Source organism: Erigeron canadensis, chromosome 1, assembly GCF_010389155.1.
Source record: "Erigeron canadensis isolate Cc75 chromosome 1, C_canadensis_v1, whole genome shotgun sequence".
NCBI lineage: Eukaryota > Viridiplantae > Streptophyta > Magnoliopsida > Asterales > Asteraceae > Erigeron > Erigeron canadensis.
Window position 1 is genome coordinate 21015825 of NC_057761.1, and position 24415 is coordinate 21040239.

General features: G+C 34.0%; 2 protein-coding genes and 1 pseudogene across 8 annotated transcripts; 1 reads left to right on the forward strand and 2 right to left on the reverse strand.

Annotated features, from left to right (window-relative positions):
• Nucleotides 1–765: 765 nt before the first annotated feature.
• Nucleotides 766–3405, reverse strand: LOC122611315 (annotated as a pseudogene).
• Nucleotides 3406–4762: 1357 nt separating this feature from the next.
• On the forward strand, nt 4763–10895 carry LOC122586798. Its single transcript, XM_043758788.1, is given in 7 exon segments — nt 4763–4767; nt 4962–5037; nt 6422–6566; nt 6569–6642; nt 7093–7460; nt 9470–9539; nt 10233–10895. Coding segments are annotated over 7 exon segments (1242 nt in total). The 3' UTR covers nt 10737–10895.
• Nucleotides 10896–19339: 8444 nt separating this feature from the next.
• Nucleotides 19340–23735, reverse strand: LOC122596800 (pentatricopeptide repeat-containing protein At1g03560, mitochondrial). 7 transcript variants are annotated; one of them, XM_043769486.1, is made up of 5 exons: nt 21604–23735; nt 20658–20990; nt 20396–20495; nt 19774–19928; nt 19340–19377 (listed from the first exon to the last, which is right to left on the reverse strand). In XM_043769486.1, exon 1 carries the CDS (start codon nt 23624–23626, stop codon nt 21707–21709), a length of 1920 nt encoding a protein of 639 aa, XP_043625421.1. In that variant the 5' UTR covers nt 23627–23735; the 3' UTR covers nt 19340–19377; nt 19774–19928; nt 20396–20495; nt 20658–20990; nt 21604–21706. The 7 variants fall into 7 exon arrangements, with proteins under 7 accessions (XP_043625421.1, XP_043625397.1, XP_043625407.1 ...); XM_043769462.1 differs by lacking the exon at nt 19340–19377 and having other exon boundaries at nt 19580–19928; nt 21604–21650; nt 21685–23735; XM_043769472.1 differs by lacking the exon at nt 19340–19377 and having other exon boundaries at nt 19580–19928; nt 20658–20914.
• Between the last annotated feature and the right edge of the window lie 680 nt (nt 23736–24415).

The window sequence follows — 24415 nt, forward strand, 5'->3', positions numbered from 1 at the left end:
TGCCGTCGACGAAGTGACTCCCTATAAGGTCGACGTCGACGAGCTCATCGAAGAGGACTCAACGACCTTATAGGGAGAGGCCTTAGTAGCAAACGGCTCGTTGATTAAGAATGGTCGTGGTTGGCTCACCGCAGGCTCACCATATCGACCGTTAGTATGCCCTACACAGTTTATCTTCCGCATATGATTATTTTAGGCTGTCTAATTACTCCATACAAGAAAGTCGAGAAACATGACATGTGAGACTCATCTAACAAAGACTTATTCGTAGACTCTAACTAAAAGATTAGACTACTACTATAATAAATTAACCTTTTTTATATCAGTTTGACAGTTTATGCCATTGGCGTGTAGAAGCGTGCTATTCATTTGTTCAACTTTTTACCACCCAAGCTAGATCAACACCGACCACTTTTGATGGCATCATTTTAACTTCTCCTATTGATGAATCAAGAAAGGCTTGGAGATGATCGGCCTCCATCACATAGAAAACAAAGTACCTAAAGGTAAATGGGTTGGAATTGTTCCAGCTATACAATATAGATCAGGAGATAATCGGCCTCCATCACATAGAAAACTAAGAACCTAAAGGTAAATGGGTTGGAGTTGTTCCGCCTATACGATCAGGATGGAAAATTGCAGATTAGATTCATATACGCAGTATTAACCAAAAGCACTCAAGTAGCGAGCGTACATTTTACCATAATCCGCTAATGCAACTAGTAAGTAGTAACAACTAAAGTCTAAAACCAAGTGGTTGCATAATCACTTGGCAAGCATCATCCTCACAAACTCTTCATAGTCACTTGACCATCACCATCCATGTCAGCTTCTCGGATCATCTCATCCACTTCTTCATCAGTTAGCTTCTCCCCAAGGTTTGTCATTACATGACGAAGCTGCACCAACCATATCAGAAATCATGTGAGAAGCTTAACAGTTGGAACAGAAATTAATCAATCTTTCGTAAAGTAAGTGTTGAAGTCGACCCAATTGCTCAAGTGTAAGTATGAGTTGACCTGGGTGCTAAATACTATTAAAGAACACTTTAATAGCAACTGAAGTTGCCCAACTATATACTAAATGCAAATTTGTTATTTGCATTGCTCATTTTAACGTATATTCATAAAATATTAAAACTTCATATGGTAAGTGTGTTAGTGCTTGTGGACAAACCTACAACGTATTAACTTGTACTAAACTTTTGAGATGGACATTACCCAACCCGCTATATTACCACCTCTAAGAAAACGAAAACTGAAAGAATAATAAATTACTTCAGCAGCGGAAATGTATCCATTCTGATCCTTATCAAAGACCTTGAAAGCTTCTTTTAGTTCCTCCTCTGAATCAGTATCCTTCAAAATGAAAAAGAAATCACAAATCTGATTAATATGCAAATAGAATTTTACATCACATATTCACATGTAATATATAACTATGATCTCCTAATTTTCCTAGTTGTAATGCTTCAATTTATAGAACAACTGGTCTTGGCAGATCAATTCACCTTAGATCAATAATTTATTTATGCAACAATAAAATTCACCTTCATTTTCCTGGCCATCAGATTCAAAAACTCGGGAAATCGATGGTCCCGTTCTGATCAGCATCAACTTCATTGATCATATCTTGCAGTTCAGCTTCAGTAGGATTCTGACCCAATGATCTCATAACTGTTCCCAGCTCTTTAGTAGTGATGCAACCTAGACATCAAATATCATTATACCCGTAGCCATTAACATAAACTAATTTTCTTGAGATTATTTAGGATGCTAACAAGTAACTATTAAACATCACCAACACAGGTTGTAATTAGTAACACAAAAAAACTATTGCAAAGTTAAGTTGTATATAATATAAGTGTGATAGAATGATAGACTGGTAGATTAGAAGCATTTTACCAATTTGCATTACTCATGTCAATGCAACTTGAAAATCATAATAATTAATGCTCCATTTCAAACTAGAAACCAAACTAGTCGCCTTTTTTGTTTCATTAAAAAAAAAGATTGTGAGTATTCCAACATCAAGAACAACATATTATAAAGAAGTTAACATAAAAACTGTCATATGAAGTTTAAAGTTAATCCAATAGTAAAAGTGTTAACTCATCTTATTTATTTTTAGTAAATACTAAGCAAGAAACGTAATGGTGTATAAAGTGAAATTTGACAATACAATAAAAAAGAGTCTAGCAATCATATCCCTATCACCCCTACACTTTTTAGTAGCTGGGGGAAGAGTTAGTTAAGAGTGAAACAAATATTGTGGCCACTTGCAATAAAAAGTCCAGGACATCCACTTTAGGTGTTTCGTCACTTCTGTTCAAATGATGGTATACTAAACTCTAACTTCATGCAATGTCCACGAATTAGTGTTCTACAAGTTAAACGTTGTCACGCTTCTTACAAGAAACAAGGCATTCTATCCTGATCTCTTGTTATTCGTTAAACTATACTTGTTAGTCTACACTAGATTCATAAGTTTATCCTAGTAAACCTTCATCTCAAAGTTCTCAACCCTCTCATTTGCATTTAATCTCTTTCTTACAAAGAAGTCTAGAAAGAGCTCAAAGAAAGAAGACATTACTTCAGTTGATAAATTTATGATCAAGCAAGAACCACATTCTAAGGATCCACTAAAACAGTCGATTTTAAAACAGAAAAGCACTTTATTTCAACAGTCGCAGATACAAGAAATCCAGCAACCAAAACAAATCATACTATATCGCATATCCGTTTTATTTTAATTACATGCATATTTAAATCTGTCGCTTCACTTAGTTAAGTGGATTACTCTACAATTTTAGCTCTAGTCCGTAAACTAGTATATGAAGCTGATGAACTACTCTACAATTTTATCTCTAGTCCGTAAAAATACGTTAACCGTACCACGATATGAATCTGACAATAATGTACGTTCGGTTGCTTACAACATCAATCGATATACTTATATACTAATCAGCTCTCTCGAAAGTTTACAATATTCAAGCATTCGTATAATAACATAAACTACAAATACAAACTTAGCTTAATTTACCATAGATCTACAAACAGAGGACATAATTTAACAACTGTAAATTTAACATAGATAGATCCAGTAAAATAGAAGGTAAAACCACAGATCTACTAATAACTATACAAATTAAATGTGTATATATATAAATGTGAGTAAAATATAGATTTATATATATGTGTGTGTGTATGTATACCATCGCCGTCTTTGTCAAAGAGGCTAAAAGCTTCCTTGAACTCAGCAATCTGTTCCTCAGTTAGTTGTTCAGCCATTTTTATTTTGTTTTTTGAATTGAGAGAATGTGTTTTTTATTTTTTTAGGGTTTTGGGAGTGTTTTGACAAAGTGAAGTAAAGTAAAGAGTGTGAAATTGTGTAGAAATTTACAGGAAGGGGCTGGGTGGCTTTGTCCGAAAGGTGGGTCAGGTGGACTGTTTTTGGACCAACCGTTTACATATAGTTGACCCATTAGGTTATTTATTATAGTTTATACTCGTGTTTTCATAATCGGACTTAACATCGAACCGATCAAGTGGTTGGACTGGACGATAAAATACTGGTCTCTGTTATTATTCTTATACTCTTGAGGTGATTCAACCCAACCAAATCATGAGTATTGTGGACTCGACCAAAAACCGATTCAACACTAAATGTGAAATCGATAACTGAGCCTTATAAATTGGTTCATGTTCATTTTATTGTCGATTTTGGTTTACATCGTTGGATTGAGACCGAGATTATTTTATTAAATATAAGAATATATCAACTAACAAAAATTAAAATATTATGTAACAAATAGATAGTAGCCCATATGATCATTAAGTTTCATGTACTGACTTTATTTTACATTATGAACTAAAGTCTAAAGATGAGCAATCTTCCCAATAATATTCTGAATCTGGTATTGAAAAGTGGTATCGAACGTTATATATCAGATTTGTTTAGTGATTCACTCCGAGATAGACTTTTTATATAACGTATCCTATTGTGAGAACGCATATTTATCCGAAATGAGTGACAATTGTAAAGTCGTTAAAATGTACTGTTGAATAAGAGAATATCGAAACCGTAAGAAGTTAAGAAATGACGTTTAACTAACCGTGTTTGAAGTTCAATTGATAATAATTAAACATATAAAAACTTGTATGATTTGATGTGTGTCAAATTTAAAAATATAATTTTGATATGGAACGAAAAGGCTGCAACACATGACTATGGATGCAAAAATTAAGCATTTTTTTTTTAACCGTAAAAATTAAGCAAATTTTTTAATAAATGACTTAAGATATACTCCGTAGATGATTTTTGATATTTATACCTAGCAGTAAATATTGGATAGCTACGCATTCCTTCTTTATCGGTAGAAAAACAAGCTCCATTGTCATTAACACCACCAACACCATTCCTTCTTCCCGCCCATTGCCACTTTGTTCCTCAAAACCCTAATAAACCAATCCTTAAAAAACACCATAACCAGCCAAACACAACTTAACATTAGTAATGATCGGAACATCAGCAAATCCCCACCACAACACTATCACCAAACACAGATTTCTTGCTTTCCTAATCTGGCAATCATTCCATTCCTCTTTCTTTTACATCCTTTCCAAAACCCTAATCATCTCACCATTTTTATCATCTTCAAAACCCCACTTCATATCTTCCATTCTTTCCTTCATTTTCTTCAATTTTTCACTCATTATATTCTCAACTTCACTTTTTCTTGTTTCTTCTTTTCAGTATGTTAATGGGGTTTCAATTAGTGAACTTTTTTTGGGTTGATTAAACTTGTGTTTGTGTATGGTGGTCAGCCATTGCCTCATGATTTTAAGAAGAGGGTTAGGGTTAGTTTTGGGTTTTTGTTGTTTTTGATTTGTGGGGTTTCGTGTTTTTTCGGCGTTGTTTGTTTGTCGGGTTTTAAGGTTTTTGGTGTGTTGGGGTTGAAGGGTTTGTTCTTGGCTTGGTTATGGGTTGCATTTTGTGTTTACAAGAAAATGGGTTTTGGATTTCCCCATTGTTCAGGTGATTTTTTTATTAAACCCCTTTTTTCATAATTACTTTTGATATTGTGTAGTTAGTAGTTTATATTCGTTTAATCGTCTAACTTTAAAGTATTAGGAAGCTTGTGGTTTAAGGGGGTGTTTAGGTGTGTGTTTGGGCCATTATCTTGTTATGACGTTTGCTGAACGAAAACCTTAAAAAAAACGCATACTTTTACCTTTTTTATATACTTGAAGTCGAATGTTGTGTATTTAGTAGTTTATATTGACTTTATTTCCATATATGTGTTTAACCGGTAGGATAAGGTTGGGATGGCTAGGAAAGAAGTCTAGAAAATGGCCACAAGAATGTCGGTTAGGTCATGTATATCACAGCGAAAGGCTCGACTTTGCGTGGTAGCCTTAATAGGCGTCCCTTTTCATAACCCGTTTTACTTGTTTAACTATTTTGAAGAGTTGATGTTACTGTAGTTTATTAATTATGTACAAGCACATTTAAAGTATAAGCCATTAGGAAGCTTGTGGCTTATAGGGTGTTTAGGATTGTGATTTGGTAGAGACTATCTGATTATTGCGTTTTGCTAAATTGGAATAATCATAAAAGAATGATTATCTGTTTTTTCTCCCAATTGTGATAAAGTAGGTTGAAACCTGCATTTTGAAAATGCTCTTGCAAATGCAATTCCAAACATCCACTAAGTACCTAGAAGGATGATATTATGGTACTTTTTACCTGAAGCGGTTTCAAGTAACAATCTTTTATATAAGTTTATGGTCTTCTTCAAAGGATTAAGGAGCTTTTGAATCAGCTAATTATATGGAGTTTTATGTGTTTTCGACTAGTTTTTTGTTGAGGTTAATGTTGGTTTTTTGTAACGCCTAAGTATGTGGAATAAACTGTTAGAGGGTGTTTGGAAGCACATTTTGACATTTGTTGTTTGATTAATATGCTTCTTAGTGTTTGGTTAAACTTCTATGCATGGTTGGCTAAGTATTTCAGTTTCATACTAGTTGCTGCATAATAATATATGTATACTCTTATCTAAGTAGTTACATCCTTACAATATAAGTGTTCGACAAAAGTATACTACTTTAATCAGTAGAAGCACGACCAAGTATCATCAATTCATTACGTGTACCTTAATTTCTTATGGAAGGGTTTCTTACTCTGGTTATAGACCATCACATAATCACTCTCAGTATATGCATACAAACATCCTCAAACATACCATGATTAGTTGTCTGGTGTATATCATCTTTACTTGTCTGTTTGAGGGATTGGATTCTTGTTCACTGTTATGTTGAATTTGTACTATCATTTGTAAGTCCATTTGCAAAATATCGAGATCTGTATTTAGTATTTACTAGAGTTTTCTTTTGATGATGCTTCTTGTTCATGTTGACAGCGTCCTCTTTTCTTCAGCTACAAAATGGGTGTTCGCAAGGCAATGATTAGAGGCATTAGGCTTTCAAGTGCTGGGTACCTAGTCTCATTAGTGCTGTCGTTTTTCATTAGTGAGGACAAGGATCAACTGGTAGTGGGAGGTCTTGTCGCGAGCAGATTGTCTTCTATTTGGCATCCTGCGTGGTGTTTCTCTGTTGGGAGCTAAATCGCCATTTGCTGCAGGTTTTAAATGCTCAGATGTTTTTTTTGTATTAACTAGCGGGGACAAGATAGGTTTGTCATTTAATAGGTCAAAACTATTCGAGTTGAAACAGGTCATTTAGTAAGGGTAAACATGGGCCAGGTTAGGTGATCCGGAAACGCTTGTTTGAACTTTTTTTAAAGTTCCATACTAAACTTATAATTACAATTGCAATATTTTTACAATATATTTTTAAACTTTGAACAAATAAAAGGTTGTATGCATTGATATTGAACATTAAGTGACTTTCAACCTGTCCCTTTTTAGGTATTTATTTGATTTGACCCCATTGAGTTAAGTAACATTCAAAATGAACCCATTCATGTGTGTTGAAATTGACCTCTAGTATTAGCCTTTCTTCTACTTTTATTTGATGCTATTGTTTGAAGTAGTCCAAGATGTTTACTAATTTGTAAATTTGGGCATCGCAGGTTTTTCTTACAAAGAGATATGTATTTGCTCCGCCAAAGGGATCAGCAGCAGCAGAAACAAACCCAAGTGATCATCTTCTAGCAGCCCTTGAAGAAACAAGTCCAAGATCATTTATGCGTCATCTTGCTTATCTTGATCTCTGCATGGTGAGTGAGAGTAATGTTGATAGCTGGCGCCGAGCTGCCTTTTTTGAAGAAACTGGCGAGACCTACAAAAAAGTGATAGCTGCATGCCTGAAGCCTCTGGAACGGCTCACCTTAGATTTGAGTGAAGGGCCGGGAACATCCTCTGAGAAATCATTCCAATTGTCTAGTCAGTTACGTTCATCAACTGCTTCAGGACTCCATGAACCATTAATGATTTTCAGGTAATTACTATCACTTTTAAGTTAAGAAAAAAGGTGGTGTGTGTGCGTACATGTTCAAGCTCTCTGTGCCGGGTTTGATCGCCTGCAAATAAATGATCCATGCTTCTAAATTTTAAATGCGTTAAAATGTGATTATAAAGACAGTATTGGTACAAGAAGATTTTAATTTTTGTACTATAGATGCATTAAAGTTATGTAATTAAAAATAGACTTTTAACGAGTTATAACCAAACTTTTGATCAGTTCTTCTTTTACCTTTTATAAAAATGACCAATCTGACCCGTTTTACAAAAGGCTCGATCGAGTTCAACACATTCTTTTGTAGATGTGTCAATATTACAACTATTGCTTCACATATATACAAATGTAGGATTGCTTTTGTGCAGATACGAGACTCGAATAGGTTTAATGCTAATGGGGTTTGGAAAATTGCAGAATTAACAGGTTTATAGTTACACAGTTCTGAACATATTTTACGTCCTCTTTAAAAAGATTGTTTTCATAGAGTTAAATGACAAGTAGTTTACAGGTAAAAGTGATATGCTTCACATGATCACATCAGAGTTGCATTTTATAAATCTTCTATTTTTTTTTTTCTAGAGGTGCCTAGATAGCGGTCAAAATGGCTACGGTTTAGAATGAGTTATCCTAGACCAGGCTGAGCAGGACAAGTTGACCTCAAACTTTTTGTCTGCTTTTATAAAAAAACTATACGAATAGTTAACAGAGAAACAATATAATTACAAGCATAAGTTTATTCTTTCTGCCCGTTATATACATGTTTGGTGCATCTCGCCGTTGCTATTTGTCTGAACTTTTTGATATTCGTTTGAGATAAGCATGAACCAAACTGTAATACCGGTAAGTAGAGGTGTCACAAGTTCCATCTCTTATATTTCTGCTCTACAACTTTGTGTGTTATTTTAAATATTTTTTTAGAGAAAAGAGCATCTCATTAGTTATGGATACTGGCTTACATAGAATACAGATATACATTCTCTTACAACTATAATGTTTGTTTAAATATTCTTTAAGAGAAAAAAGCATCTTATTTGTTTTGGATACTGGCTTGCTTAGACTAACACATATGTATTCTCATACAATTATCATTTACAGTTTTAAGATATACTATTTCATTCTAGAAGCCAACCAGTAAGAATGTAACTAGTAGTATTTGAATCTTGTTGGGCCACATAATGTTGCTAACTGTTTTGATTAGAAGCTATACATATTGTATGAATATGTATAATGCATTTACCCTCTAAATTCTAAGAGGTTGACTTGCATTGAGTTTAAGATTAAGAAGGGGTATTATGGGCCTTTAATATTAAGGAGAAAATCAATGCAATTATTTCCCCCCATTTCTAATTTGAAATTTCTGGTTCTCTACCATATTTCCCCTAAACGCTCATCTCCACACATTTCCCTTCCACATCTCATTACATACACTTGTTACATTTTAACACACAAACATACACATCACATTTCGCCACCGACTCCTTGCGCGGTTAACTTTCTAGTTATATGCATATATAGAGATTCGGACACATTATGAATCCCCAAAAGAACTATGTTAAACCCCCTGCACATTAAGTCACCCTTCAGATTCTTGAGCACCTTATTTGAAATTGATTTTGGACTTGCATTCGTAGCTCATCGAATTTATAAAGAAGGAATAACTTTTTATACAGTGGACCTTTTTAACTTACCATCAGCAAATGTAGTAGAAATTTCAACTGAGGAACTTGTAGTGCTGGGGGGGGGGGGGGGGGGGCGGCTGAAATACACAGTTATAGAAATAACTCAGATGTTATGAATAAAACAAACTTTCCATTTGAGTTGCTGAAACTTGAACAATATTTCCTTGATGCCTACAATTTTTTAATATTAGCAACAACTTATGATACTATCCTGCTTGCCTTCTGAAAGACAATCCTTCGAAAGTTGAAAATCACACACTTGCAGTAAAACTTGCATAACTGTCTAGTGACTCCTGGAAATTTAAATAGGATTCTGGATTCTTTAGAAACTTACAAAGTTGATCCTATAGCGGGGTGCTGGAGATTTGGAGGCTTGGAGGTGAAAGTTAGGCTCAACATGGTCATGTGGTTGACCGTTGTTGTGTAGCTCTGGCATAATGTAATTGTGTGTATAATATAAAGAAATGACATCAAAGTATCCTGATGATATATCTTTTTTACATGCTTAAATTTTAAAGAACTACTTTCATTATTTACAGACACAATTACTTAATTTGTCGGAGAGACTTCTCCAAGTTAGAAAGTAGATGAATATCTTGCATGTTATGAAAAGGTTAATACCACAGATAGTCGCTAAACAAAGTGGTCTGGCGTAGGATTTGTTAGAGAAGTGGCATTGTGACTGTCTTGTTTCTTTTTGAATGTCACAGTTTGACCCATTTATTTACGAATGGATCAATTTAGGTTATGCTTTACCTTTAATGTGTCAGTTCCTTAGATTGCTTTATTAGGAAAAAAAGAAAAGAAAACAATAACTAACGAGTTTACTCGGTTGAAATTACCCACAGTTTAGTTTCAATGCATGCAACCGCAACCGCATACACAATAATCATTAATTTAAAACGTAGGAAACTTGGACAAAAAATATATGTGGGTCGATCACATATTCACATGATCTGATCCATCTTGACCAGTATAAGAAGACTTGTTCCGAGTGGGTTTCCATCTCGCTTAGGTCATCCGTTTTGCCACATCTACTTCATCTATCATATTATCATTTATGTCTCTGTAGCTGACTAATTCGACTCTGCAGGTATGTGCATGGTGTGCTCGGATTGCATCTTCACTGACTATACGTTCTCACAAAGAAGATCGTTTTGGGGTTGCTCAACTCTTTGGTTGCAACGCTGCTACAATATCCACCCTTTTGTCCTGCTTATTAGCTGTTGAATGTTTAATGGGGAAAAAGACCAATATCCAGTCATCAAACCAATATTTAACCGGGCCTGCAACCATCAAATGGGCTGCACTGAGTCCTGCAAGGAGAGAAACAGTGACAAATGGTATTGCTACAAATAAAAAAGAGGGACCTCACTACTCAAAAGCCTATTCCATGGCTGACATTCTCAGGACTTCAATCTACCAAATTGTTTCAAGTTTCGAATATGAAATGGTTACTAGTTATAAAGGTGGATTGCTTGAGAAGGATTGGATCGCTAATGGTAGGCCTCTTTATGGAAGTCGTGAGCTTCTTGTACAGAAACTGAAAATGTTTCTTGAACTTCATGCTAACTAGCGAATTTTCTGGCGGCACCATTTTTTTTCTTAGAACCATCAATGTGCTCAGGTATACAAGTGTCGACTACATTTTGCCTAATGTTTTAGTTCACCTGCTATAATGTACAAACATATGATGTTAGCAACCTTAAAAGGGAGAGAAACTGAGTTCATCGTATCTGTGTTTTTTGTGCCGTTTATTTGAAAATTATTCATCCAAGCTGCTCTTTCTCAATCCTTCTTTTGAATTCTGATTAATGTAGTCAATAGAGCCTAACTATGTGTGAGGAGTAATACACTGAGTAGTTATTTGAGTCTACTTCGGTATCTTGTTATGTGGTTGGGTTGGTCAATTAATAAGTACACGAAACGGGCCAAATGTTTTGAACTAATTCCAAACATACTTGTAATGCTTACAACCTCTTGCATTGAAATTGAAGTTCTTGTATATTACGAGTTAACTTTTGTTCTTTTCTTCTTCCGATATTACCCTAAAAATTTCTACCTTTTTAATTCTACCCAAAAAATTTATACAAAATGATTATGGTTCTTATATAATCATCTCAAAATTTCTGCTCTAACAAAATGATCCAAAAAAAAAAAAAAGAAAATCCTCTTCCTTGAACTTGCAAAGCACAAATCGGCTCCCACCGTTGTGCCGCCATCAAAGTTTTATCTGCTATCACGCCTCCCCATCTCCAACAAATCTGACCTTGTTTGATTTTGTATCTATAGATTTTCGGATATGGAATTCATGTTTCTATCTATGGGTTAAAATTTTAATAAGAGATATGTTCACAAGAGGGTTCAGGAAGAAGGGAACTATCCATCTGTCAACATATTTAAAAACATATGAATATGGTGATTATGTTGATATATTTGTTTGTTTGGTGTGATAGGGTGTTTGGGATTGCGTTATAAAGTGATTATCTGATTATTACGTTTGTAAGACGCATATAATCTAAAAAAGTGTTTGTATGAAAAAGTGATTATCGGCTACAAAAACGCAGTTTTTGAGAAGCATGTACCTGCATGCTTTTTCAAAACGCAGTTTTGAAAACGTATATTCTATTTTGAAAAAACAGATTTTATTTTATAATCGCAATAACAATCACCCCTAAAAGAGAAGAGAAAGAGAATGTGGTCGTTCATATTGTTAGTCCAAATTTATATAGTTTTTATTGGAATCCAGATCTACACTCATTTTGTTTTCCTTCCTTTCTATATCCCCGTTTTTGTGTTTGTAGTATAGGTTTTTTTTTCTTCAAATGTATAGATGCATGTATGTGTTTGAAAATTAGATCACTTTTAGAAAACAAAATTGCTTGGAAATCAATTAAATTAAACAATACTTATGATAATATTTTGTTAATTATAAATATCTCGTATAAATTTTTTGGACCAAAACTGTAATATATAAAAACTAGGGACGAAAGTTGCTAGTGGCGATGCACGATACAGATGATTTCTATAATTAACTCTAAATCAAATTACCATATTACCTATCAAGTGTCAGCCAATTCCCGATTTATGTTCCCTACAATCCAAATACTTAAATGGTCAAATGGAAACGAACCCGACCTTACACATCAATCTGTTAGCCATTAATATGACCTAACTATCAGAGACTCCATTCTGAATAAAAATGATTTTTCCATGTTATTCTTCAAACTAGAACAGAGATGGAAAACATGCAGGATCCCAGATACCAACTTGATGTTGGCCGAGGACTACTCGCCTACAAATGAACTCTCTTTTAACATACGTTTATATGTGCTTGCTTTTTTTATTTATTTATTTATTTATTCATATAAATTCTCTCTCTATAATAAGGTATATTGTACGTATTATCATAACCTTTAATATAAAGGTTTTTCTTGTTTTCGCTTTTTAACTTTATGTATATTCTTTTGTCTATGGTCTAAATACACGGTATATATATAAATTTATAAGTGAACAAACAATTTTCTTTAAATGTTCCAATTGATCATTTGGAGTTGATGGGATGAGGTAGACGATATGTAATGATTCACCAAGAGCAGGTGGCGTTCACAGGATGTATCTATATCTAGTTATAAATACTTGACACCACATCAGCTCAATAGTATATCTATATCTACACTTTTTCTTTACCAATTAACAGTTAAATTCGAAATGTCAAAAAACAATAATGTTCCACCGGCGGGGATGATCAAGCTCAGCCCTGAAGAGAGGGCGATGTGGGATTTGAGATTACAAGAGCTCGAACGTGACTCGCTTCTTATGAAATTGAAATTACACAAGCTCGGACATGACTTGCAAATCATGGCTCGTCGAGTATCACCTCCAAACAAATTTGTTGGTCCTTCAAGTCGACTTTAATTAATTTTATATATAGCTAGTAGTGTTAATTTCTGCTATTAAATAAAAAAAAAGCTAAGTTGTTGTTTTTAGGCCGTGGGCCGTACGTACGTGATGTTAGCACTACGGTTTATATAGTCCGTTAGTTCGGACAAATTTTGTGCGGATTTGTACTTGTATATCAAGCAGTGCCCAAGTCTGTTTCTGTTTATCGGGAACAATTTTGTATGACTTGTGGTCTACTTCGATTATGATTATTGTATGGCTTATGCTTATCAGTAATAAAATACGATATGCGCTTTATTATAATAGTTGACTACGTATTGTGGTTATTAAATGCAAACTTACACTAGGTTCAATATATAACTTATGTGAATTTTTAAGATACTTTTTAAAAACTAAAGAGTAACCTATAGTAATAAATCACAATGGGTTGCGATTAAAAAATACGACGGACACAACTACATTAAAAATTTATATTTGGTTTTTGGCCACTACAAAATTATAGTTATTGGGCTCACATTATTTTGGATATTTGGTTTTGGAGCACTACAAAATCAAAATTATTGGGCACATTGGGAGACCAGTCACTCCGTTACCCCATCCCCTGAGCCTCTTTTTTGTCGAGGACGCATTAGTTGAAAATTTGAGATACGAGACACGAACACCTATATTCAGCCCCAGTTTGTGTAACACTTGTCGTTCCAAGGTTGTTTATGTTTTTGTATTCCGCCATATAATTCGTATAATAAAAACACATAAGCCTTTTGCATAAGTTCAGCATGTTAGGATTTTTGTTCTCCAATGATTTTAGTTATTCCGTTGACAGTTTTATCTATATTTTCAAATCTTTTCATTAAAGTATTAAACACAAGTCGGTTAATCGCTTCCGCTTCGTCCACTACCGCTCGCGCGGGTGCTTCACTCTAAGGCGGAATGCTCCCCTACCGATGTATTTTTACATCCCACAGCTTCGGCAGATCGCTTAGCCCCGTTCATCTTATTTACTGGATGATTGTACAGTTCAATATGTATTATCTTATGTATATATATGTATTACTATAAAAGGAGGTTTTTCAATGCGAGATCTAAAAACATATCTTTCCGTGGCACCGGTACTAAGTACTGGCATAGCCTTAAAATTAAGGGCGAGGTTCAAACGAGGAAAGGTTTACGGTGGATACCTAGGCACCCAGAGACGAAGAAGGGCGTTGATAGTACCGGAATAGCTTTAGGGATTCTTCTTCTCTTATTTCTACCAGCATCAAAGCACAAGGAGAAGAGATTCTGATATTATTGAACGCTTTGGGCGTATACACAGAAATCTTTCTCATTATCATAGTGGCTCTTCAAAAAAAAAGAGTTTGTATCAAGTAAAGTATATACTTCGCCTTTCTTGCGCTAGAACTTTAGCTCGTAAGCATAAAAGTACTGTACGTGCTTTTTTGAAAAGATTTGGTTCGGAATTATTGGAAGAATTTTTTACGGAAGAAGAACAGGTTTTTTCCTTGACCTTTCCAAGAGTTTCTTCTATTTTGCGAAGGTTATCTAGAAGGCGGATTTGGTAAAAAAGTAAAGTCTAAGCGCATATGGCACAAAAAGGAAATCCGATTTCGGTAAGACTTGATCTGAATCGTAGTTCAGATTCAAGTTGGTTCAGTGCTTTATCCTCCACGAAATCTTCTGATCTCCTGTTCTCAATGATGTTAAGCAGCTCCTGATCGCAACAATCATGCCTTCAAAGGTACGTTTTTTTCATTCGGGGTCTTACCTTGGGGATAGACGATGGAAATTTTGTGGCTGAATAGAAACATTTCTTCCCTTCCCACATGGCTAAAAGTAGATAGACCGGAATTAATTCTAATTCCCACATGATGAAAAAAAAGTAAAAGGTCTCGTAGCTATACTTGTTGTTAATAGATCTGTAAGAGTATTATTCCGATAGATAATTCTTCTATAGATTTCATTAACATCTGGGGTCACCAGTTTATCTTCATAAAAAAATAATTTTTTTGCACTTTCTTTTTCTAAACTATAAAAAAAATCCATCCAATATAATCTTTCTTTGAATTTTAGATTCAAGTATTTTCAAGTTTTTACAAAATCCCCAGAACAGAATAAAACCGACTTGTGTTTAATACTTTAATGAAAAGATTTGAAAATATATAAACTTTCAATAGAATAACTAAAATCAAGACTAAATTAATAAAGGTAAAAAAGGATTTGATAAATCTAAAATAATGTTTGACGATACTTAAAAAGGATATACAAAAAAGATAGCGTCATTCAATCATACAGCCACATGATAACATTCAAAATAACAATATCTGAATATTGCGAAGAATAGAACATGGCTGCAGAAAGAAATGGATCGTGTCTTGAGAGACTCTCATTGAGCTTTGAAAATAAAGACAAACAAGTTCCCTTTGGGTCATATATGTTTCCTCCTTGAAGCCTATACAACTAAGCCCATTGCTCTAGTCAGCCCGAGGAGAGTCCAAGCTTGGAATGCATTACGAGCTCATCACTTGCAACTTTATATTTTTCGACTCTATAGTAAGACCAGAAGGAGTGGGAAGAACGGGAGGAGGGGGCGATTTGTGCCATGTGGTATGTGGGGTAAAAAGAGTTGCCCCTCAAAAAAGGTGAAAATGGGTGAGTTTTTAAGTAGGGGGCGACTTATGCCAAGTGACATTTCCAATGATTAGTTTTAATGATTTATTTTAATTTTGGTTTAATTTTTTATGATTTTCATATTATTTAAAAAATAATAAAATTTCTATAAATAGTAAAATAAAATACTAACCATTAAAATTAAAATCCAACCCATACAAATTAAAACATAAAAAAAAACACATCAAACACATAAAAAAAAATTATTCGACACAAATATAAATAAATAACTAACAACTAATCATCATCGCTAAAGTAGTCATCGACTTCCAGTGGCAAGTATGGTGGATGATTTCCCCTCTTGTTTTCCCAAAGATGATCTACCAAATCCGCTAAGAGCATGTTGTGGGACGTACAGAGCTTTTTTGACGGATGTTAGTGGTAGGGACGTCTGACAACAAAAATGAAAAGTACAAGGACACCTATTAATTAAAAAAAAAACACAGGGACGAAAATGTGAATCGAGTAAACCACAGGGACGATTTGTGAGAATTTCTTAAAAAAAAACACAGCCACACTTGGAAAAAAAACACAAAATTTGTCAATCCATATATAACACTTTTAACCACTTACAACCACCCACGTACACTTTTTTTTATACTCACAAAACAACTTACCAGTCTCCACTTTATCTATCTCTCACTCTCACAAAACAACCCTCATTTTCTTCGGGAAAAAAAGGACATTATTGTTGCTACCAATTTCTTTTCTTTTCTTTTTTTTTTAATTTCTTAATTTTAAAAGCTGCACATTAAAGTTTGTCCACTTTCCCAAAAGTCAACCAATCTCAATTTTTGTCAGCCTTTTCTATATTCCATACACCAAACATATCATATATTCCGTACACCCAACATATCAAAAATTTATGGTTTAGTTTTTGGGTTTGAATATATCAAAAGTTATCTGTTGGTTTTATTTTAAAGATCACCGACGATTGTCATTTAGGTACCATAACATTTTATTTTTTTTATTATATATACTTACTAATAACCATAATTTTTTCACAATCAAACTTATTTTTTTTTTAATGATCAATCATCACTTTATAATTGTAACTTATTTTCTTTTTTATGATCAATCATCACTTTTTATCAATTAAAGTAATTTCAATTTAAGAAAAAAAAATACAATTGGAGAGTTTTAACACAGTCAAATTATTGAAAACATAATTTTGCTTAAAAAGAGAGTTGATTTAGTTGGAACAATACAATACAATTAGTATAAGAAATTAAATTCATGGATTAATCAACAAATTAGATACATTATAAATGGTGAATTAAGACCATCATTTCCACATAACAAATTAACAGTTATAATAATTCCAGCAAGCATCCATTTTACGGCTAAAACTGGATGTATTTCAATGTATTTCATTGGATTCGATTGTATTTTATTGGATTCGATTTTTCAACGGCTTAAAAAGAGGTTAATGTATTTCATTGGATTCGATTGACATCTTTTGAAGAAAGTTAGATTTTCACCGGCAACATCTGTGGAAGATGATGATGATGTTAGTTGTGAAAGTGTACTGGAACATTTTAAAGAAAACTACAACAAGCAGTCCAAAGTTGGAAGAAAAAGCTGGTTAAGAAAGTTAAAGAATATATTCGGTCCAAGTACAACCGACATTCGAGAACCGCGAATTCAAAAAAATACCCGTGGACGACCAAAGAAATCGCAACAAAAAAGACGTGTCGAATTTTCCTCGACAAGATATAGTTGTTCAACTATTCCCAATTTTGTCAATTCGACTAATGAGTCAGCCAAGCGTAGCTGTTTCGAATTTGACCTAAATGAGGTCCCAACTGATACGTGTTTCGAATTTGACCTTAATGAGGTCCCAGTTGATAGCTGTTTCAAATTTGACGAAGGCCCACCCATGAGTGGTTCAAATTTAATGGATGATATTCCGGAAGTCTTTCATTCAAGCCAACCATTCTTTCAAGATCCATTTATGAGCCAAAATCCATACTATCCAGTCCATATGTGTATACAACCGAAACCTACAATCCAAATCCATATATGTACCACAATCCAGATCCATATATGTATACACCCAAAACCCAGAATCCAGATCCAAGTATGAACAATAAAGATTATTTAATTGATCGGGGATTCAAAGATTTTCTTCCGTATATCACACAGGTTCAGAATGTACTAAGAGATGAAAACTGTGTATTTAGAGCGACTGCTCTTTGCATTGGTCGTCATCAAAATGATTGGCGTCAAATTCGTACGGATTTATTGGATGAGTTATCTGTGCATAATGCAAGATACACTGCAATTTTTAACAAAGAAGGCATACAATTACTTCAGTACATGTTGAATCACTTTGAAGGAGGATTTGCAGATCCATCATATTGGATGATTATGCCAGACACTGGGCTACTCATTGCTTCACGGTATTGAGCAAAAAAGGAGATACAACGTGCTTACCACTATTTACTAGCCCACCAAGTTCACAACCACATATTTGTGTAATTGGACGCTTCAATGGTAACCGTTTTGTGAGACTGGTGTTACAAGGAGATTTTCCGGTACCTCCTACGCATCCACAATGGTCTAGTCACGCATTTGATTGGACATGGGAAAATCCTTTTTTGCATAGACAAAATGTGTACAACCAGATTAAATTTCCTAGACGTAATTCAGCAGGTGTAAGAAATTGTATTAATATTGATTAAGAAAATGATTAAAATATTTTATTATCTATGAGGATTATTTATATCTTCTACTATTAAGTATAATTGTATAAGGCGCATGTTAATGATTTTATTATATTTTTAGTATTTTAATTGCAATAAAAAGTAAAATTTATGATATTGTAAATAATCATATAGAATATATATATATATATATATGTAAAAAAAAAGTAACAAGACAACATGATTATCATATAAAAATTCAAATGAAAAAGTCAAACTAAAAATAAAAAAATAACAAGACATCATGATTAGTATATCATGATTATTACATTTTTTATAGCAAAAGTCAAAAGATAAATAATATAAAAAGGAAAAAAACATCATGATTATCTTATTATTAAGATTTATATTAAAATATTGGTGTTTATAATGAAAAAAATTGGTGTAAATAGTCATAAAACCCGCCGGCCACTCATTGGAAGTTTCTTTTTCTTTCTAATATCATCACAAATACCCCATAAAAGTATAATAAAATGATATAAAATACTGCTGGCTTGCAAACCCACTCTCCAACATTCAAATTTTACCTCGGTCAATGTGCTGGTCAAAGCCCCTTTGGGCAAGCTGTGGAGATCAGGCGAGTGAAAAGTCGGCCAATGGGGGTGGTGTGGGTGGCGACTTTGGGTGACAAAGGGCGAGAGTCGACGGAAGTCACCCTCACTCCGTTTAGTCTAAGTGAAACAAACCATACTTACAACAGCAATTAACCATATGTTTGGATACTAAAATTGAACCAAAAGATTGAATTCCAATATAAATTCAACATTTAATCATTCCTTTGTTCCATGATAGTATCATTAATTCATACGAGAGTAAGTACCCGCACGTTACGACGGTGAGATGGTGGGGGTGATAGATCATAGAGTGTGATAGCCAAATAAATTAACCGTACGGGTTCCGCCCTCGGATTTAAGAATTCGTCGAAAGTATATCGAATGACATCTGTAATGAAAGAGCATCAAATTTTAAGAACACCCATATAATTTTTACAATTTATCGATGTAAGGTTTTTGAAATAAAAGATTTTGAATAAATTGAAGTAATAAATGATTTTTGGAGGAGAGAAAAAAAATGATTGATTGAAATTTAAAGAGAGAGAGAGTATTATAATTATTTTAGGTAAATATAAAATAGATAAAGGACATTTTAGGAAAGTAAATGTTGAAACTTAAAATTTGTACAAAGGAATTTGGACAACCAAACGTGGTTCACAGATAGGCTTAAACACCGGATTTACATCAAGGATACCAAAAGCAATCATAATTAAAAGTCATTAAATATTATCATTTTAGTGCAACTAATATTATCAAAATATAGACTTTCACCCAGCTTTCTCACCTCTATTCAGAGTATGGGGTCATCATCATCATCATCAACCTCATCCATATTGTCTTGGTTCACTTGTTTAGGAGATCGCAATGGGAAGCCACTCGCCTCTAAGTTAGCATTCTCACCGTAATTTGCACAGAGGCCTATAGGCAATAATGAATGTACTAAACAGAGATTAAAGAATGACAATATTAGTTCCAGAACTATCAAATCACTCATGGAAGGTAGAGGTGGCAAGATGTCGGGCTGTCTCACATGTTAAAACATAGTTTCAGAAATTAAGGGTGCGTTTGGTTGTGGAAGACAACCCTTGTTTTTCATTTTTGTTTTCCAAGAAAACATGAAAAAGTAGAAAACGCGTTTTAATCATAGTTTTCTAAGAATATTTCCAAGAAAATAGAAAACAATGTTTTCCGATTTTCAATGGAAAACTTGAAAACATCTTTTCCTTATTTTCTATTTTCCATTTCTTCCCTCCTTACATCCCTAACATGTTTTCTAGTTTTCTAATTAGAACGCATTTTCAAAATTTTTATTTGTTTTCTAGAAAATAAAAACCTTCTCATTTTCTAGAAAATTCAAAATGAAAAACCATAAAACATTTTTTACAACCAAACGGGGCCTTAAGTACCTGTGTTTCGTGATATGAACTTGTGCTGCAACATCTAATTTCACAGGAGATGAGTCAAATGATTTAGGAGTATCTTGCTCTTTTTGTTCGGGGGATGCGTCTGTTGAAGCATGAAAAAGAAAGCATAAATGAAGATCAAAATCATCAGGGATAAAGCTAACATAAGAAAGATTGTGTACATTCTACAATACATTAGCTTTATTCTAAAACCCGGCGATGTGATATTTTGATCTTCTTTTTTACTGAGTTTTTCTTCACAAACCTGTCTTCTCAATCCCAACAGTGGCCTATGAATTTTCCTGCCCAGTGCTTGCCAAGCTATGTTCAGCTTATTCTTGAGTTAAGTTTTGAACTCTGTTAATTCAGTACTTGGGGGAAGGTTAGACGGAATCACACATTTAAGTTGTCAAATGAAAATATGTTCTCTGGTTTCAACACTTGATCCATAGTGTAATAAGCAAAATACCACTCCATTTTAGTGCTCCTCGATCTCCTCTTCCGTTTCTTCAAACGTCATCCCTAATAAACTTATGAGTAGATTAGATTGATAACAACAGTTTTGCAGTCCAAGCGTTGCTGATTCATGTCCAAACGTCTACATTAGTACCAAATTCATGTTTAATATTCAACACGCTATGATTCTGGTATGCCACTAAGAAGTGTACCTAGCCAGGATTATGCCACTAAGAAGTGTACACGCTATGATTCTGGATTATGCCACTAAATTCATGTTTAATATTCAACACGATTAGATCAATTTCAGGTCTTAGTAAATGACATTCAGGCCCAGCCAGGATTATGGACTAGCAAACCCAGGTCGAGCACAACTGAAAATAGAATATTTCTAAGAATATTTTTCTAAGAATATTTTCCGAGAAAATAGAAAACAATGTTTTAAACTTTTCAATGGAAAACTTGAAAACATTTTTTTCTTGTTTTCCATTTTCATTTTCCATCCCCCCCCCCCCTTCGTCTCACATCCCTAACATATTTTCTAATTAAAACGCGTTTTTAAAATTTTTATTTGTTTTCTAGAAAATAAAAACCCTTTTCATTTTCTAGAAAATTAAAAATGGAAAACCATAAAACATTTTCTACAACCAAACGGAGCCTTAGCATTTGAAATGAAACGCATTGATTTACTCACATGAAAACAATGTAGATAATGAAGCCTTAGCATTTGAAATGAAACGCATTGATTTACTCACATGAAAACAATGTAGATAATGAAAAGTATGAGACCGAACATATCAAATAAGAAGCTCAACCAGCCGATATACTGCAAAGTTATAAGAAGGTTCTGCAAGAGGCTCACTTTTCAACGAGCATCCTAAACTTTACTCGCTTCTTAACGCTACCCCTCCTTTCATACCCAATCCCAATTTTAGAATGCATGAGTTTTATTGCCATTTCAGAATTTCCAGATTTCCTCAACGCATTAATAAAAACTGTACGAACCCTCCCAGGTATCTCCCGCCCCCTATCAACAATCCCATCAGCCAATTTACATGCTTCGTCAACCCGACCTGCTTTAACAAGAACATTAATCATATCTTCACAGGCCGTTTCTATAACAACACCCATTGGTGCCAACTCATCCAATATCTTACATGCTCGTGACACTTTACCTGAAAGGCAAAGCCCAGTTGAAAGAACCCGAAATGAAGCAGCTGTTGGTGTTATACCCTTATCGATCATCAAATCCCAAATTTTTAAAGCTTCTTCATTTCGATGCTTGTTAAATAATCCATTCATAATGATTGTGTATGTATATACCGTTTGATCACAGCCCTCGATTTCCATCCTATTAAAAACCATTAAAGCTTCATCAATCTTTTCGTTTTTCACTAATGCATCAATAAGTGCATTGTAGCAATATGAATCAGGAGTGCATCCATCCTTAACCATTTCTTCAAAAAGCTTCTCAGCTTCATCTAATCTCCCGGCTTTTCCAAACCCATCTATAAGACTTGCATAAAACATTGCATTAACCGCCACTTTATTCTCTTTGCATAATTGAAAATACCTTATTGCCTCTTCGAATCTCCCAGTTTTGCACAAAGCGTTCACAATAACACCATATGTGACCTCATCTGGTTTAAAACCATCCTTATTCATTCTTTCAAAAAGCCTTATAACCTCATCTATATGCCCGGCTTTTGCATATGCGTCCATTAAAGCAGTATACATAGCAACATTAGCTTTACAACCCTTTTTAATCATATTTTCAAAAACCATATAACCTAACATCGGCTTCCCGTCTTTACAAAGACCACCAATCACTAAACTATAACCATGTTGTGGAATTTCAATCTTTTTTTCTTCCATTTCGTTGTATAGTTTCAAACAAGAATCATAATCACTATCTGAATAATAAGCTTGCATCAAAGTTAAATAACTAATCTTATCACGCTCAACGTTCATCTTCTCCATTCGTTCAAACTTGTCAACGGCATTCTTCGTTTTACCAACTTTACAGTACCCTTTTATCATCGTATTAAAAGTAACAGTATCAGGTTTAACATTCCCACTTTCCATAACTTCAAAAACCTGTTCAGCAGCCTCGATAAACAACGAGTTAACCAAACCATTTATCAAGAAGTTAAACGTAAACAAACTCGGTTTAATCCCATTTACATTCATTTCTTTCCACACCCACAACAATTCTTCAACCATACCCACATTTCCAAATGACTTAATCAACAAATTAGCACACTTTACATTTATCAAAAAGCCCTTTAATTTAAGCTCATTAAAAACAAGTTTAACTCTATCAAAATCATTACAACTACATAAAATATCAATCAAGTAAACATAACATTCTATATTAGGAACATAACTATATCCACCACCCTTTTGCATACCTGCCCATTTGAAAAACCGAAAAGCAAGTTCGGGCCGGGTTTTGAGCCGGCCCGAACTCAGAACATAGGATACAAAATTGGGAGATAATCTAATGAACCACTTATCACAAAAAGCATCTAGCTTGGGTTCAATTGGCAGTGAATCAAGATTGTCAAAAAGATTGAGAATTTGGTGAACCCAAGGTGAGGGTTTAGGGGGGTGGGTTGTGATGAGGTTTGAAGTGTCATTAATGGGTTGGACCCATTCAGGTGGTGGTGGTGCAGCTATGGTGAAGACCCATCTGGGATTCGGGTCGGGTTTAAATGGGCTCTTTGTTCTTCTCCCACCGATGATTGGATAGAGGGATTTCAGTAGGATTTTTCTCATATTGAGTTCTCAAATGAAATGGGTTCTTGATATTGATAAAATTTGAAAGAAAAGAAAGATAATGATATTTGATGTTTCTGCAAATTTGTTTACTTTGTTACTTCATTGGTAATTAATTAATTTAGGTGTTTGGCCTATCTTATTGGACCTAAGCATTTGGATTTATATAAGCTATTTTTGATAAGCTTCTCTAACAATAATTTTTTAATACAAGTCAATGAAATAGGTAATAAATTAGGTAAGCTAATCCAAACACTATCAAAAGAGCTTATAAACTTATAAAATATAAACATAAATAACTTGTAAAATAAAAGTATAAACATAAAAATATAAACTAAGTCAAACACCCCCTTGCTATGTGGTTAATTTTACTTCATCAACATGGTGTTAGTTTTATTACTGGTGTGTTGTGACAACATTTAAGAATACACCACCTATTGTATATCACCAAATGTGTTATAGAGTCTTGTAAAGTATACAGATCACTTCCTTTTTAATAGGCGGGCGATGGATGGATGGTGTAACACCCCATTTTTAAACCCAAAATTGGAATGTCACGATCGAATCTAAATACAAATACAAGAGTGGAACAGAGAGTTTCTTGTACAATAACTATAAAAACTAACATGTTACCCGCACAATGCGGTGGTGGTCGTGTGGTGACGATGTGGTGATGGGACGACTGTAAGTGGTTAATGAGGCGTTGAGTGGTGTAGATAGTTAATATAAAAGTAATTGATGTAAATGGTTAAAGAAAATATATTAAAAGATAAATGATTGATAGTGTAA